The sequence below is a fragment of the Martes martes genome (genome assembly GCF_963455335.1).
Source record: "Martes martes genome assembly, chromosome: 7".
NCBI classification, from domain to species: Eukaryota; Metazoa; Chordata; class Mammalia; order Carnivora; family Mustelidae; genus Martes; species Martes martes.
In genome coordinates, this window is record NC_137894.1 from 51,897,831 (window position 1) to 51,915,666 (window position 17,836).

Below are 17,836 nucleotides of genomic sequence, written 5' to 3' on the forward strand. Positions count from 1 at the left end.
TGGAGAGGAACTACAAGCCTGGAATAAGACTTGAAAAACAGAGCTACAATCAGGCAAACAGGAAGGTCTTGAAAAAGTGAATTTATATACATCGAGCGCTGACCTATTCCCCTGATATGTGTGTATTTTTTAAAAGTTCACTTAGTTTAGCTGAATCCATCTCAGTCAGTAACATAATATATGACATTTTCCATCTTGGCAAAGTTAAAGGCTAAAAGAACTTTAAGGAAGTAACTGTGAGAAAGGATAGGTCCAAGAAAGCTAAGTAATCCAAAATGGCACTATTTTCAAACAATCCAACATATTTGAAATTTTTTAAAATCATGTTTACAGGACACCTGGGTGGCTCAGTGGGTTAAGCCGCTGCCTTCGGCTCGGGTCATGGTCTCAGGGTCCTGGGATCGAGCCCCACATCGGGCTCTCTGCTCAGCGGGGAGCCTGCTTCCCCCTCTCTCTCTGTCTGCCTTTCTGCCTACTTGTGATCTCTGTCTGTCAAATAAATAAAATCTTTAAAAAAAATAAAATAAAATAAAATAAAATCATGTTTACAAAGGTCAATGATTCACCTTACTCTTTACCCCTCACTAATGGGAGTTAAGTGGAACAAGACTATAGTAACAAGACTATAATGGTAAACTTCACTAGTCTTAGTAATAGTGATTTAGGTGTTTCTATACACTTACATATGTGAAAACATATAACTTAAAAAAAAGATACCATATAAAAATGGATATTTAATTCAATTTTGCAACAACTGGATACGCATGCACAGATAGGTTATACTTCACATCTAATCACATGAAGAGTTAAGCAATATGTAAGTGAGCATCTGTAGTTTTGAGAGTCAATGTGGTCATTCAATTCTAACAACCTTAATCTTCCCTTAGTAATAGGCTTTAATCTGTTAATAATATAACTGTACCCATATTCAACCTTCTAACAACAATATGCTCATGATTTGTAATCAGTTCTATTTAAGAAGCATAATGCAGATTATGTGACTTCAGCAATATTTAATACGGCAAACCTTTTTTTAAGATTTTATTTATTTGAGAGAAGATGAGCAGAGGGAGAGGGAGAAAGAATCTGAAGATGTCTCCATGGGTTCAGTGCACGCCTCCAGGGGGCTCAATCCCACCATTCATGATTATCATGACCTGAGCTGAGCATAGTTAACTGACTGAGCCACCCAGGTGCCCGTAATATGGCAAACTTTTTACTGCATACTGAGACTGTCACAAAAAATGTGTCAGTAAATGCACTTCCTGAAAAAGATAAAAATCTGTTTTGCTGATGCCTTCCAAAACTCTTTTCTATCTTTCTAATAAGTTAAGTGTTTCACACAGTCTGATCTGCAGCTGAACAAGAAGGGAGAGGTTTTCTCAAATGTCCAAGCAACCGTGCTCCTACTAACCAACACACACATTTCATTTAGTTGGCTCCATGCCCTCCACACTTTCTACTGTCATGCGGTCCTATGAAATATCTCCTGCAAAATACCTGCGAAGCAGTCATATTACCAAAATGGTTGTGTGCCTACATATGAGACAGCATGTAAGTAAAGATCAGGTTTACTGGCTTCTCAGTCCCTATGACACCCTGTTTTTTCCCTCTTCTAGGCAACCTCTGACAAACTCATACAAAAGGATGAATGGATCTCCCGAACAACAGATCAAGTGTTTCTGAGTTCATCTTGCTGGGACTTTCCAGTTCTCAAGAAATTCAATTATTCTTTTTTGCAATCTTCTTTCTTATCTATGTAGCCATCATAGTAGGAAACCTCCTCATTGTGATCTCTGTAATAGTTGACAACCATCTTCACTCCCCCATGTATTTCTTTCTGGCAAATTTATCATTTTTTGACTTGTGTCTTTCTTCTGCTGCAACTCCCAAAGTGATTGCAGACTTCCTTAGAAAACGCAAGACCATCTCCTTGTGGGGCTGCATGGCCCAGATGTTTTTTATGCACTTCTTTGGGGGTGGAGAGATGTCTCTTCTGATAGCTATGGCCATGGATAGGTATGTTGCCATATGTAAACCCTTGCACTATAAGACCATCATGAATCGCAGGGCTCTCATTGTATTTCTACTGCTCTCGTGGGAAATTGGGTTCATACATACCACAAGCCAGATGGTTTTCACTGCAGGTTTACCTTTCTGTGGTCCCAACGTTGTGGACAGCATTTTCTGTGACCTTCCCCTGGTCATCAAGCTTGCCTGCACTGACACCTATATCCTAGAGCTCTTGGTGATTGCAAACAGTGGACTCCTCTCCCTGGTCTGCTTCATTCTCTTGCTCATATCCTATATTGTCATGCTGGTCACCATCTGGCAGCACTCCTCCAGGGCATCCTCCAAGGCAGTGTCCACACTATCTGCTCACATCACTGTGGTCACTCTCTTCTTTGGTCCCACTATCTTCATCTATGCTTTCCCATTCAGCAGTTACTCTGTAGATAAGTTTCTTTCTGTGTTTTACTCTATAATCACCCCCCTCCTTAATCCAATTATTTATACTCTGAGGAATCAGGAAATGAAAGCAGCCATTAAGAGACTCAGCAGCCAGCATCTTGGTTCCTGGCTCACTTCCTAAGTAAAGTCTGATTCTTTTTTGTGTCCTCTGCTATTTGGGGCTTTTGAGTCTTATATATTTATTGGAATGATTAAAATGAAAATATTAATACCATCTATTTTCTTCCCTTAAAATTCATGCAATTGTTAAGGTCACTTTTATTAAAAATCTAGTGGAAAATTTCATAGCACAGATTTAATACATAAATAAGTGTGCATTCGTTACTTCCTTGTCTTAGAATTCAGAGAATCAGGGGTGCCTGGGTGGCTCAGATGTATGGAAATCTACCTTTGGCTCATGTCATGATCCTAGGGTCCTGGGATTGAGCCTCACAATCAGCTCCCTTCTCAGTGGGGAGTCTTCTTCTCCCTCTCCTGCTGCTGCTCCTCTACATCTCCCCGCCACTTGTGCTCTCTCTCTCTCAAATGAATAAATAAAATCTTAAAAAAAGATGAATTCAGAGAAACAACCCTGATGAATGTTTAAAATACATAAACATATGACTTTTTACAAAATTTTTTTAAAGTTTTAATGTCAGTATGTAAAAATATGTAACTTTAGTGAGACAACATACTATATGGTGTTTAATATCAATTTTTTTTCCTGAAGTTATATTAAGTAACATAATAGGTGTTCAAATATCTGTCAATATTTGTCAACCATATAGGTCTTCACAGAGGGGTTGTGATTTGATTGAGGATAAGAATACTTTCTCACTATATAACCTCGATATGCTAATTATCTTTAATAGAATATAAAAAAAATGCCTAAAAACAAATATTTCCTACATATCTTTGAGTACTCAAATAGTTTTATAAGAATTAATATCAACTGAAATATTTAAGATTAAAACCATGAACTTGGTAGAGCTTGCTCTACCAGATCACAGGAACACTCAATGCTTTTTCAACTGAATTTCATCATTCATGAAACATTAAAAAAAAAAATTTACTAGGTAACAATCGCTGCCCAAAGAAACACAGATACATGGTTATAGATACAGACCTGATCCCTGTTCCAGAGACAGTAACCAAGGGGAGACATCTATTTTAGGTGTGGCAGTCTCAGAAGACCCTTTTAAGGGGAGACATTTATACAAACACATTAAGAAAGCTCTAGAATTAGACATTTAAGCAGGGGAAAGAGCATTCCAGGCAAATGGCCAGTGTACCTAGACATAGTTAAGTGAGAAAGATTTTGTGTAAGTATTAAAGAGAGACCTTGATGAAGGAGATTGATGAATAAAAGAGAGAAGATCTATGCTGAGATTTTATAGAGAGGAAAAGGCCAGGGTTTTCAGGCTAGTGGATTCATTTTATTATCAATATAAACCCATTAATGTGTTTTGATAAAGGGAAAGATGGGATCCCATATATATTACAGTTTGGTATATCTCTGTCCTCTTAAGTAGAGAATATAATGTAGCAAAAGTAAAAGCAGAGGGAATTGTTAATGGGCTATTTCAGATAGCAAGCCTGAATTTATTAAATAATATAATAATATTTAATGAAAAACTATTTAAATAATAATAATACACAAATTTGTGAAAACTGTAAAGATTTCCAAAGGCAAATAGAAAACCTTAAGTTATTTGAACATCTTGGGAACCATCTCTTTTTATGTTTCTAAAAAATGTTTTTAAATGTCTCACTTTTTAAAAACATTTTAATATTTTTGTTTTTTGATTATGAAATTTTTTATTTGAGTATAGTTTAAATACATATTACATTAGTTTCAGGTGTACAACATTGTGATTTGACAAATTTATACATTATACTAAGCTCAGCAGAAGTGTAGCTCCATCTGTCTCCATACATTATTATAATTTTACTGACTATATTCCTTATGCTGTGGGTCTTATCCCTGTGACTTGTTCTTTCCCTCACTATAAGCCTGTATCTCCCACTTATCTTCACCTATTTTGCCCATTGGCAACTATTAGTTCTCTTTATTTATATGTCTAATTCTGCTTTTTGTTTATTTTTAAAATTCATTTGTTTTGTTTTTTGGATGCCACATATGAGTGAAATTTTATGTTATTTGTCTCTCTCTGACTCATTTCACTTAACACCCTCGACGTCCATCCATGCTGCTGCAAATGGCAAGACATCATTCTCTTTTATGGCTGAGTAATATACCATTGTGTATATGTACCATATCTTCCTTATCCATTCATCTAGTGATGGACACTTTGGTTGCTTCCATATCTTGGTTTGGGTAATTGAGTCAGAACACCAATATTGTTCTAATATTATCTTTCTGATTTCTATATTTAAGAATCTTCTTCTTGCAAACATCTTCTCAAATGCCACACTAAACCATGGCATATATTTCCTCACCATGAATATTTTTTTAAAGATTTTTTTTAACAGAGAGAGAGAGCAGGAGTGGGGGGGAGGGGTAGTGGGAGAGGGAAAAGCAGACTCCCTGCTGAGTGGGGAACCCAATGTGGGGCTTGATCCTAGGACCCTGGGATCATGACCTGAGTTGAAGACAGATGCTTCCCCCCACCTCTCTCTTGTGTTTAGTGGTAAGCCCTATCTGGGGCTTACACAGTCTTGATTTGCTAGGAAAAAAAAAAAAAAAAACAACAACTTTTTTTTGAACTTTATTCTCTTTCTTTCTTTCTTTCTTTCAGTATTCCAAGATTCACTGTTTACATATAATACTCAGTGTTCCATGCAATACATGCCCTCCTTAATACCCTCCACCAGGCTCACCCATCCCCCTACCCACCTCCCCTCTAAAACCCTCAGTTTGTTTCTCCATGTCCACTGTCTCCCATGGTTCGTCTCATCCTCCGATTTCTCCTCCTTCACTTTTCCTTTCTTTCTCCTAATATCCTCTGTGTTATTCCTTATATTCCACAAGTAAGTGAAACCATATGATAATTGACTTTATCTGCTTCACTTATGCTTAACTGACTGAGCCACCCCATCCATAAATATTTTTTTTAAAGATTCTACTTATTTATTTGACAGACAGAGATCACAAGTAGGCAGAGAGGCAGGCAGAGAGAGAGGGGGAAACAGGCTCCCCGCTGAGCAGAGAGCCTGATGCAGGGCTCAATCCCAGGACCCTGAGATCACGACCTGAGCCGAAGGCAGAGGCTTAACCCACTGAGCCACCCAGGTGCCCCCATCTATAAATATTTTTAAAAGGTTTGTTCTTCATGGCAATTCTTATTGTTAGTGGCTGTGTAAGGAACTAAGTGTTCAAAAAAATTCTGAGGTTCAATTAAAAAGTTTGAGAAATCTATTAACAATGTCTGTCGTGGGCTTTAGAAATGAATGTGGCACCACATTTATCATATATTTACTACTCTCACTTTCTTGTAACCTTTTCAAGAGGATTTTAATTGGAGCAACATGGAAAAATTATATATAAGAATAAATACAGAAAAATTTCTGTAGCATATGAACTCATCTGCAATCATATATTGTTATGCTGTTAGCCTTTAGAATTTTAATTGCTTAATTGCACTGTTTTATAAAGGTTTGCTACAGATCTCTCTTTATACTTTTGAGTGATCATGAAGTTATATACAATTAAAAAGGGCTAGCAAAATTCTGTATCTCTAGAATGGTTGGTTGTAAAAATTCACTAAAGAATTGTGCATTGATTACCATTACTCATTTACCGATTACCATGGTGAAAGAATCCCCTGCTTGCTCGCTCAAGCTCTCTCCTCTCTTTCTCTCCCTTTACATGGTAAAAGGAGATTTGTCTCTGTTAAAAACTGGTTTATACCATGAATTTCCTTATATGCCTTGTTCAGTTCACTATTTTAATTTCACAGAATAAATTCATTCAATTACCAAATTAATAATAAATACTCAGATTGATAGAATTATAATTTCCTCAAGTCTTTATTTTACGATAGATCCATTTTCTATAAATGTGCTCATCCTGGTCCAACCAAAACACGAGTCAGTGCAAAGCACTTATTAGAGAAAGTTCACATGACTGATACACTTGGTGAATTCACAATCCATTTAAATAATGAGAGAGTAAGTCCTTGTTCTGAACTCTGGGGAATACTAAGCATGTTTATTTTAATAATTCCCTTTGAGGGTTGATCACCAGTCAGCACCTTATGTATATGATTCTTGTCTTTTTTTTTTTTTTAACTTGCAAATGATTGTCATATATCTTCATGGGGGTAAAAAAGATAAACAATATATATACAGGATCTCACAGTGACTGCATGTCTTTGAAGAGACCACTCCTCAGGTATAACTGGTAAGTTTAAATATCAGTATTAATAACAAACTGCAATTGTACACTTCAATAAAAGAAATGTCAAGTTGTCATAATAAATGATCTCATCTATTGTGACAGAATTAAATCCATCTACATCCTGGATACATTTTATGAAGGAGCTTATAAATTTTCAAACAAAGGCTAAATTAATAAATATAATTATTTGCTTTTAATTTTCCAATTTTACAAATTGAACTAAAAAATTACTTTTATAATTCTCAAGATTTTCTTCCTATAGTATTTTGAGATTAAGGACTGCATAGTTTCAAAGCTATGAGTAACTAGTATGTAGACTCAAGTACTGAATGAAATATATACCAATGATGATATTAAGTCTTTATAATGAAGACAACTAGGTAATCATATCATTTATATTTCATAGAGAAAAATGTTTTCATTAACATTCTCTTCTTTGGGGCATCTGGGTGGCTCAGTGGGTTAAGCCTCTGTCTTTGGCTCAGGTCAAGATCTCAGGGTCCTGGGATCTAGCCCCACATCAGGCTCTCTGCTGAGCAGGGAGCCTGCTTCCCTCTCTCTGCCTACTTGTGATTTCTCTATCAAATAAATAAATAAAATCTTAAAAAAAAATCTTTTCTTTACCAAGTCTTCCATAGTAAAATTCTTCTGTGGTTCTTACTGATTTGAGTATCTTTACAACATCAGAAAATGAGATAATGCTAAAGATAGAATTATTTGAATGCACATACATAGGACCTATATATAGTCAATGAAATATACAAATATATCCTGTTTATGTTACCCTGGGGTCTCATAACAATCTGTGAGGTAGTAGTGTAGGTATCATTTCATTTTTATGGAGAAATAAATCACTGTTCAAAAGTTGAGTATATTTTCTAGTAAATGCTGAGCCCAGGACTAGAATTTAACTCTTCATTCTTGACTCAGTTTTTTTTAAGCAAAAGAAAAAAAAAAAAAAAGGAAATTCAGAGTAGATTTTCCACATTCTATTTGGTGTTCCAGGACTAGAACATGGTACAAGTATGTGCTTTTATGACTATATAAGTCTAGATCTGTGTGTTTGGTATACATCACTAATAGTTTTTTTTTAAAGGAAGAAAAGAAAGTGGGGGGGAAAGTTGGGAATAAAATATCTAAATCACAATGAAAAGTAGATAACAGTGAGCCAACAGTATCAGGTCAATGTGGAAACACATACAGAGTACAAATGTCAAGAATGTATGAGCCAAGGTAAGAGTCCAGTGGGTCTGCACACAAGTGTGATACTGTGTCAGAGGAAAGCACTAGGTACAAAGATGATAAGAATTTAGGAGCCAAGGAAACAAAAACTATTTGCCAAACATTTGTTGGTTGTTCAGAGATCATATACATATAGAATGTAAAGGGACAAGAAAGAAAACTCCGGTCAAAAACCCAACAACAATAGATTCAGGAAAACAAGCAAAAAGGATCAACAGTGGAGGTCACGAGTTTTGTCCAGAAATCAAAGTATTAGATACACAGCACTATTCAGAAGAATGAGGAAGAAGAGGAGGGCAACAACGACGAGCACAAAGGGGATGAGAGGAGGAAGGAAGAAAGAATAAAAGAAATAAAGAAGGAAGAAAGAATAAAATAAGGAAGGAAAGGAGTGAGGAAGGAAAGAAGGGAGGGGGAGGGAAAGAAGTAAAGAAAGAAACATGGATGCTGAGAAACACTGTGGTCTTGTCCAGAAACTTCCTAGCTAGGTTGATTTATTATAATTTGGGGGACAATAAGAAATAAGTGAAATCATTGGTATACCTCTTTAGGATAAAAGAGAGGGGAGGGATGCTTGGGTGGCTCAGATATTTCAGTGTCTGCCTTCAGCTCAGCTCATAATCCCAAGGTCCTGGGATCAAGTCTCGCATCAGGCTCCTTGCTGAGTGGGGAGCTCGCTTCTCTCTCTCTGCCTGCCACTGCCCCTGCTCGTACTTGCTCTCTCTCTCTCTCTCTCCCCCCGACTAATAAAAATAAAAATCTTTAAAAACAAAAGAGAGAGAGAGAGAGGTGATAATACAGCAGAGCTGATGGAGAAATTACCCGAAAGCAATTTGCCGAAAAGTATTATCAACTTCCATGCACCTGAGCATTTTAAATTAGGGAGGGGGAAGGAGGCAAAAGATTGAATCACTTGACTAATGATCATTTGGCTCTTTTACTCATTGGCCTGTTGAACTCATGGTTCATATATTCATAAACTCATGACAGAAACAACAAATTACTGTGGAGATGCACTCTATGCCTATAAACTCTGTTTACAAATTTTTAGAATTAATTTCTTATCTTTTGCTCCTTTCTGGCTGAAAATAAATTTGATAATGTGAATGCTGCTTGAATTAATAAATTAAATGTATTTTTCAGAAATGTTCATCTTTTCTCTTTCTATAGGAATCAAATACTTTCTATATGTCTATATCTTCAAAATTCTCACAGTTTAAATTATCACTTTTTTCAGATACTCTACATTTTAATGACTTTCTGACAACCCCTACATAGACTAGATGGATATAATGAATAGCTCAATATCTGAGTTTGTTTTGTTAGGACTCACCAACACTTGGGAACTTGAGATTTTCTTTTTTTTCATATTTTTGTTGGCCTATGCAGCGATTGTGGCAGGAAACCTTCTCATCGTCATCACCATAACCTTTGACTCACTTCTGTACTCCACACCAATGTACTTCCTCCTTGGAAATCTCTCCTTCCTGGATATGTCTATTTCCACAATCACAACCCCTAAGATGGTCACAGATTTCCTCAGGGAGAATAAAACTATTTCTTTGTGGGGCTGTATGGCTCAGATGTTCTTCCTCCATTTTTTAGGTGGCAGTGAGATGACTCTTCTCATAGTCATGGCTGTTGATCGATACATTGCAATATGCAAACCTCTTCACTACACATCCATCATGAATCGCCGGGTCCTCGTGGGCTCTGTGCTGCTATCATGGGCTGTTGGTTTTGTGCATACGATGAGCCAAATGGTTTTTACTATCACCTTGCCCTTCTGTGGCCCCAATATAGTGGACAATATTTTTTGTGACCTTCCTCTAGTTCTAAAACTTGCCTGCACAGAGACCTATATTCTGGAGTTACTGGTAATTGCTGACAGTGGACTGTTGTCTTTTATCTGCTTCATACTCCTGCTCATTTCCTACACTGTCATTCTGGTAACTGTCCGACGTCGATCCTCTGGTGGACTCTCCAAGGCACTGTCCACACTGTCTGCTCACATTACTGTGGTCACTCTATTCTTTGGGCCATGTATCTTCATTTATGCTTGGCCATTCAGTAGCTTTTCAGTGGATAAATTTCTTTCTGTGTTTTACTCGGTTATCACACCCTTACTGAACCCCATTATTTATACTCTGAGAAACCAGGAAATGAAAGCAGCTATGAATAGACTGAGGACCCAACACATCAGATCCAGACAGACCTTCTAGGCAATAAGCACGATGATGAAGATTTCAGTGCAAAGCCCATGTACATCTCAGAATCAGTTGATATTAATTCATTCTGTTTGTAGCTTTTAAAAATATTCATAATATACATTGAATTTATCAAATATTCCATCATTATATTTCTATAACATGTTTGGTTTTATTGGAAGAATGATTATTTTAGTTAAAATTCAATTCACTTAAGGTTAATATTTTTTAATGTAATAAAGAATTAAATAGAAAAAAAACTGACTCACTAACTATAGTTGGAAACCGAGAAATACCCAAGACTAAATTTCACCAAATAAAGAAGAATCAAAAAGGAATTTATTTATCTATTTTTAATTCAGAATTAGGGGACTTTCAACTAAATTCTCTAGTTGACTAAGTGTGTGTAAGATTATATGAACTCTTACAAACTCCTAAACACACACACATAAACTCACAGTTTTGTGGATCCTAGTATGTGTAAGAATTATTTTTTAACAAGGTAAACAGATTAGTTTCTATGAGTATATAGATCTAAGTGTCATTTACTCACAAGAAACACATACTTCTTCCTTAAAAGAACAGAAATTCCACCTGATATACATATTACACAGCTCATTTTACCTTATTCCTTCCTTCATGTTTGTATACATATTTGTTCTCCTGTATCTCTCAAGAATCAAGTAAGAGCATTACTATCATGTTAATCCCCATGGACAAGGGAAAATGAAGAAGCCCCTGTATATTCCAGGCAATCACATCACAACAAAGCAGGAAGTAGTCAAGCTGCCTACCTTTTATAAAGTGCATTAAATTAAAATGTTCATCTATGGTTCATGGGTATAAAAATGAAAAGACATTGTATGGCCTCTTTGATATCAAATTCAAATGTCCTGCTTTCTCCCAAATGCTCAGGAACCTTTCTATAGGCTTTTATCCAATACTTTTTCATCATTGCCTCTTAGATGATATGTGTAATATACTAATTATAGACTAAAGGGTGCTTTAAAGATGTATTCTTAGATACATATGCATGATATGTTTTAGACTAAAATTTTATTTTAAAAAACACATTGAAGAGGATAGGAACCGGGTCCCTAAAGATTATTGGGCATATATATTTGTATCTATCTCTTATTAATTAATTCACCCTAGAATTAACTGTAGACATTGATATAACATGTAGCTTTATCAAATTTCTAACATTTTGCCACATTTATTTCAGATTCTTTTACTACAAAAATGGATTATTAGCAATAATAAAGACTCCAAAGCAACCATCTACACCTAGTTATTTTATTGCAGCAAAGATCATCACTATCATCTACTCCAGTATCATTCCTTTGTATGTTTTTTTTTAAAGATTTTATTTATTTATTTGACAGACAGAGACCACAAGTAGGCAGAGAGGCAGGCAGAGAGACAGGAGGGGAAGCAGGCTCCCTGCTGAGCAGAGACCCTGATGTGGGGCTTGATCCCAGGACCCTGGGATCATGACCTGAGCCGAAGGCAGAGGCTTTAACCCACTGAGCCACCCAGGCGCCCCCTTCATATGTTTTTAAAAATTATTTTCCTCATTTTTCATATAGTGTGTATAAAAACATTTTGCATGTTTTTAACTTGATATAAATGGAATCTATATAAATGTCATTATTCTAAAATTTATTTTTTTTACTCAGTTTAATGTTTTTATGACGTATCTGTCTAAAAATGTACTTCTCTGGTTCATTTTTTATTGTGGTTAAAACCATGTAACATTTTAAACATTTTCAAGTGTACAGTAGTGTTAACTATGTGCACCTTTTTGTGCAAAAGATTTCTAGAATTTTTCATCTTGCAAAACTAATACTCTATCCTCATTCACAAAAAACTTCCCCTTCCACCTCTTGTTAGCTCCTGGCAATCACCATTCTACCTTCTGCATCTTAAGGGTTTGACTACTTTAGGTTTATATAACCAAATCATGCAGCATTTGTCATTTTGTGACTGGCTTATTTCACTTAGCATAATGCCTTCAAATTTTAACCATATGATAACATGTAACAGGATTTTTTTTTTTAAGACTGAATACTAGTCCATCATAGATACATGCCACATTTTCTTTATCCATTCATCCTCTGATGGACATTTAGATTGCTTGCTCCTCTTAGCTATTGTGAATAATGCCACAACAAACATGAATGTGTATCTCTTCAAGAACCTGTTTTCAATTCTTTTATTTTTTATTTTTTTAAAGATTTTATTTATTTATTTGACACAGAGAGAGATCACAAGTAGACAGAGAAGCAAGCAGAGGGAGAGGGGGAAGCAGGCTCCCGGCTGAGCAGAGAGCCCGATGTGGGGCTCCATACCAGGACCCTGAGACCATGACCTGAGCCAAAGGCAGACACTTAACCAACTGAGCCACCCAGACACCCCTTCTCACCCAATTCTTTTAGATATATACCCAGAGGCTAGATTGCTGTATCATATGGCAATTCTGTTTTTAATTTTTTTGAGGAACCTTCAGAGTTTTCCAGAGCAGCTCCACTATTTACATTCCTAGTAACAGTGCCAAAGTTTCCAATTCCTCCTCACCTCCATATGCCTACCAGCACTTGTCATTTCCTGGATTCTTTTTGTTTTTTGTTTTCAAAGTGACCACCCTACCAGATGTGGTTTTGGTTTGCCTTTCCCTGACAATGAGTGATATTGGGCATTTTTTCATATGCTTGTGGGCTATTTGTGTATTTTTTTTAAGATAAATGTCCATTCAAGTCCTTTGCTCATTAAACTATTGGTTTTTGTTGTTAAATTGTAGTTCTTTATAAGATTCCGGATATTAACTCTTCTTATTATAATTTATTTGAATATAATTGACACACAGTGTTACATTAGTTTCAGGTGTACAAGATAGTGATTCAACAAGTCTAAACATTATGCTATGCTGGCCACAAGTGTAGCTGGCATCTGTTACCATACAGCACTATCACAATACATTGACTATATTCCCTATGCTCTACCTTTCATCCTTGTGACTTATTCATTCCATAACTGAAGGCCTGTACCTCCCACTCCCCTTCATCCATTTTGCCCAACCCTCTAATACCCCTCCTTCTGGCAAACATTGCTTTGATCTCTGTATTTATAAGTCTGATTCCGCTTTTTGTTTTTTTATTCATTTACTTTTCAATATTAACTGTTCATCAGATGTATGATTTGTAAATATTTTCTTTCATTCTATAGCTGGCTTTTTCACTATATTTATTATATGAACTGAAAATACCTTCACTCATAGATTATATTAACACCTTCTGCTGTTTATAAATACACAAATTTAAAATAATTACATTTAATTACTTTTCCTTTAGGGTTTCTGATTTTGTCTCTTATGTAATACATCTTTACAACTAATTGCCCCAAATATTGTCTTCTCTTTTTTATAATTTTAAACTTTTTCTTTTATCACATTTAATTATTTAATCCAACTGGAAGTTAAATTTTGTATTGGTATCTGATAGGAACCTAATTTATTTTTATATGGATATAAACAGACATCCAAATACCATCTACTGAAAAGCTTTTCCCTGCTCACTGAAATGTCATTTTTGCCAGATATCAATAGTCCATTGTAAGCTTGGGTCTGTTTCTGTCTCTGTCAATACTTTAATTGGTCATTTCGTTTGTCAGTGACAACACTACACTATCTTAAACAGAGTTGTTATTTGTCATAGTGAATCTGCACTCTCAAATGCTCTACTTTAAGTATATCCTAGTTCTTATTGATCAACTCTACCACATGATTTCAGGATAAATTGTCAAATTCTTCAAAAACAATTCTGAATAGCAATTAAAATCAGAATTTATAGATTAATTTATAAATAAAAAACTTTATGATTTTGATTATTCTAATTAATCAATGTAGCATATCTTTTTATTTTGTTACATTTTATTTTATAATATTTAGTGATTTTTGGTAGGTCGTATTGCTTTTGGCTGAAACCACCAGTACAATGCTGAAGCAAAAACATTTTTCCCCTGAATTTATAGTGTTTATTTCTAAAATAATATAATTTAAAATTAAAATGTTTATTTTATTAATTTCTAATCTTTTTCTTTTATTAAATATTTTATTTATTTATTTGACAGACATAGATCACAAGTAGGTAGAGAAGCAGGCAGAGAGAGAGGAGGAAGCAGGCTCCCTGCTGAGCAGAGAGCCCAATGCAGGGCTCCATCCCAGGACCCTGGGATCATGACCTGTGATGAAGGCAGAGGCTTTAACCCACTGAGCCACCCAGGCACCCCTAATTTCTAATCTTTTTAAAATATAATTGATTATTGAATTTATAAAAAGTTTATGCGCACTTTGAGATAATTGTTATCTTTTTTCACTTAATCTGTTATACTAACAGATTGACTTTATATTGCCAGTATTTCCTTGTCTGTGGCTTAAACTCCAGTTTGTAATAATATGGCTTTTCTTTTGCCTTTTATCTTTCCAGGTTTGATTACTAGTTGTTTTCGAGTTGTTCATTGTATAATTTTCTCTCTTTTTCTATTGTCTAAAGCAGTTTAAAATGCAGTGATGTTAGCTTATTTTTAACCCACTGAGCCACCCAGGCACCCCTAGCTTATTTTTAAAAGTTGAGTATAAGCTCCTCCACCTATCACCATCTTTTCTACACTGAAGCCTGCTCACTTTTCAGGGAAAGCTTCAACATCATCTTCTGAGAGAAGCCTTCCCTAACCCTCCAAACTTGACTGGGACTTTCTGTTGTAGGATTCCAGAGCAGCCTAGCTTGCTGTTTCATAGTGGTCATCAGACCATATACTATTTAATCAAATGTTTGCATCTATTTCTATTTCCCATTAGGACATAAAGAAATCATGAAGTCAAGGACCATGTCTATCTTATTCACTGGAATATCCCTAGTGGGTGTCTGCCATAAAGTAGTTACTTAATAACACTGCTTGACTAAGCAACTGATTATATTGCAGGAATCATTAACATACCTTGTCAGATACATAAGCTCATTCTCTGTAATTTTTAAGAGAAATGATTAGCCAAAAATTTGAGACAGGACTTAATTAATTAATTGCTTCTTTACATCATGCAGGCAAGAAAAGATTTAGAACACCAGACAACATATATCAATCATTTTTCCCTTAACTTTTTTTTTGTAACTGTTTTGTACCATAGAGATAAAACAATGTCTCAGTTTATTGAACACTAGAGTCTATTTATTTTCATGTCATTCATTTATTTTCACGTCTTCTTCCTAAATTAGTTATTTACTGCAATTCTTTCATTCTAAATGTATTTATCTCCCTTTAAATATGCCAATTTCTTTATGAAATAAGAACTGTTATTTTATGAAATTTAGTGTTTTAATTTACAAAATGCTATTCTATTCTTCTCCTCTGAATAAATTCATATTATTTTATACAAAGAGAGCTCATTACTTCAAAGCATTGCTATTATGCAATAGTACAAATAAACTCACTTTACAACCTATTCACCAAAAGACAGACAGTTAAATTGCTTATGATTTCTTATTACCATAAATGATTTCATGATTACTATTTGTCCAACAGCCCTATGAAGGGATAAGAATTTCCCTAAGATAAACACCCAGAAAAGAAAAAAAACTCGATAATAAAGCATTTACCCATGCAATTTCACTAAATCAGTAATGATAGCTTTCCAGAATGACTCTAATTCCAACTACAGAGCAAGAGTCCTTATTGCTCATGTCTCCACTACAAAATTTAACATAATTTGCCTTTCTAAACTTTTGTTTCAACATAAAATAATATCTTGTTGCTTTAATTTGCCATTTTTTCTGATTATCAGTGAATTTGGCATCCCTCTCACACTTATCAGCTATTCAAGCTTTTCTACGAACTACTTTTTAAGATTTGGCCCTTCTGTTCAGTATAGTAGCTAATAACATATGTCTGTTTAAATGCTAACTTGAATGAACTTAAATAAATAAAATTAAAATTAAATTGAAGACACTCAGATTCAGGTGTTTAATAGCTGTATGTAGATAGTGGCGACTATATGGGATAAGACATGGTTATCTGGTTATATAAGACATGAAAATGGTTATAAACCATTTTCATCATCATAGAAAATTCTAGTGGGCAGCAGTCATCTAGATATTAATCCTTGTCAACTTAATATATTACAAATATTTCTTTTCTTTTTTTAATTTTTATTTATTTGACAGACAGAAATCACAAGTAGGCAGAGAGGAAGGCAGAGGCGGGGAATCAGGCTCCCTGCTGAGCAGAGAGCCTGAAGTGGGGCTCGATCCCAGGACCCTGGGATCATGACCTGAGCTGAAGGCAGAGGCTTTTAACCCACTGAGCCACCCAGACACCCCACAAATATTTATTTTGAATTTTTTATTATTTCTGTCTCTAGTTTCCATGACTGAACAAAAATTGTGTTCTGAGGGGCGCCTGGGTGGCTCAGTGGGTTAAAGCCTCTGCCTTCGGCTCAGGTCATGATCCCAGGGTCCTGGGATCGAGCCCCGCATCGGGCTCTCTGCTCAGCAGGGAGCCTGCTTCCTCCCTTCTCTCTCTGCCTGCCTCTCTGCCTACTTGTGATCTGTCTGTCAAATAAATAAATAAAAAAAATCTTTAAAAAAAAAAAATTGTGTTCTGAAATTTATTGAAGATTTGACTTTGTATTCATTTTAAAATATCAGATTATAAAATATTCTTCTTCAACCATATGCTGCACAGATATTCCTCAATATATTATCACATTTTTCACATTTTGTGTTTAAATATTTCTGGAGCCCACCTTTGTATATTTGGAAGGTAGGGACCCAACTTTATTCTTCTTCTCTTAGTTAACCACTAGTCTCAGCAGCAGCTACAAATTAATCTGTCCTTTCTCCACATTTCTGCTTGATTATCACATAAGTAAGTGTGTGTGTATATACATGTATAAAAATTTATATATGTATATCATATGCATACTCACATGTAATCTCATATATACATATACTTACACGTGTGTATTTTAGAACATAAATGTATGCGTATACACATATGTGATCTGAGTTTTCTACTCAGTTCCATTTACTTGTCTTTTATTTTACCATTATTTTATTATTTTTCATGCTATGACTTCATATATGGCTTAATATCTACTTGATGTGTTCACCTGTTTTGTTACTCAAAGTTCACTTAGCAAAAATTCACCTTTACTTATGCATGTTTCATTGTCAGTTTGTTTTTTTTTTAAACAGCCAAATTTTTAATAGAATAGATACATTTAGGATAACATAGATGTCTTTGCTATGTTATGTCATTTCACTCACGAGCATGATAGGTACTTCCATTTAATCAAATTGTAATTCACATCTTCTAAGACAGGTTTTAAATTTTCTCCATAATATCACTATTTTCAACTTGCAAATATCACTTTGTTTCATTTTCTTGTCATAGTTAAACTTGTTTCTGCTATAATATTAATATTTAATACTGGTCTTTATATGTAGATATAAAGATAATATAGGTATGCAAAAGAATAAATATATTTGTGTAAATATGTGTATATATAAGGTATATAGATATG

At 35.0% G+C, this 17,836-nt stretch overlaps 2 protein-coding genes across 2 annotated transcripts; both read left to right on the forward strand.

The window, feature by feature from the left end:
• Positions 1 to 1,651: 1,651 nt before the first annotated feature.
• Positions 1,652 to 2,593, forward strand: LOC308346646 (olfactory receptor 4K13-like; the record flags this gene model as incomplete). Its single annotated transcript, XM_080809702.1, has 1 exon — positions 1,652 to 2,593. One exon carries the CDS (start codon positions 1,652 to 1,654, stop codon positions 2,591 to 2,593), a length of 942 nt encoding a protein of 313 aa, XP_080665828.1.
• Positions 2,594 to 9,336: 6,743 nt separating this feature from the next.
• On the forward strand, positions 9,337 to 10,275 carry LOC308346808 (olfactory receptor 4L1-like; the record flags this gene model as incomplete). Its single annotated transcript, XM_080809853.1, has 1 exon — positions 9,337 to 10,275. One exon carries the CDS (start codon positions 9,337 to 9,339, stop codon positions 10,273 to 10,275), a length of 939 nt encoding a protein of 312 aa, XP_080665979.1.
• Positions 10,276 to 17,836: the final 7,561 nt, after the last annotated feature.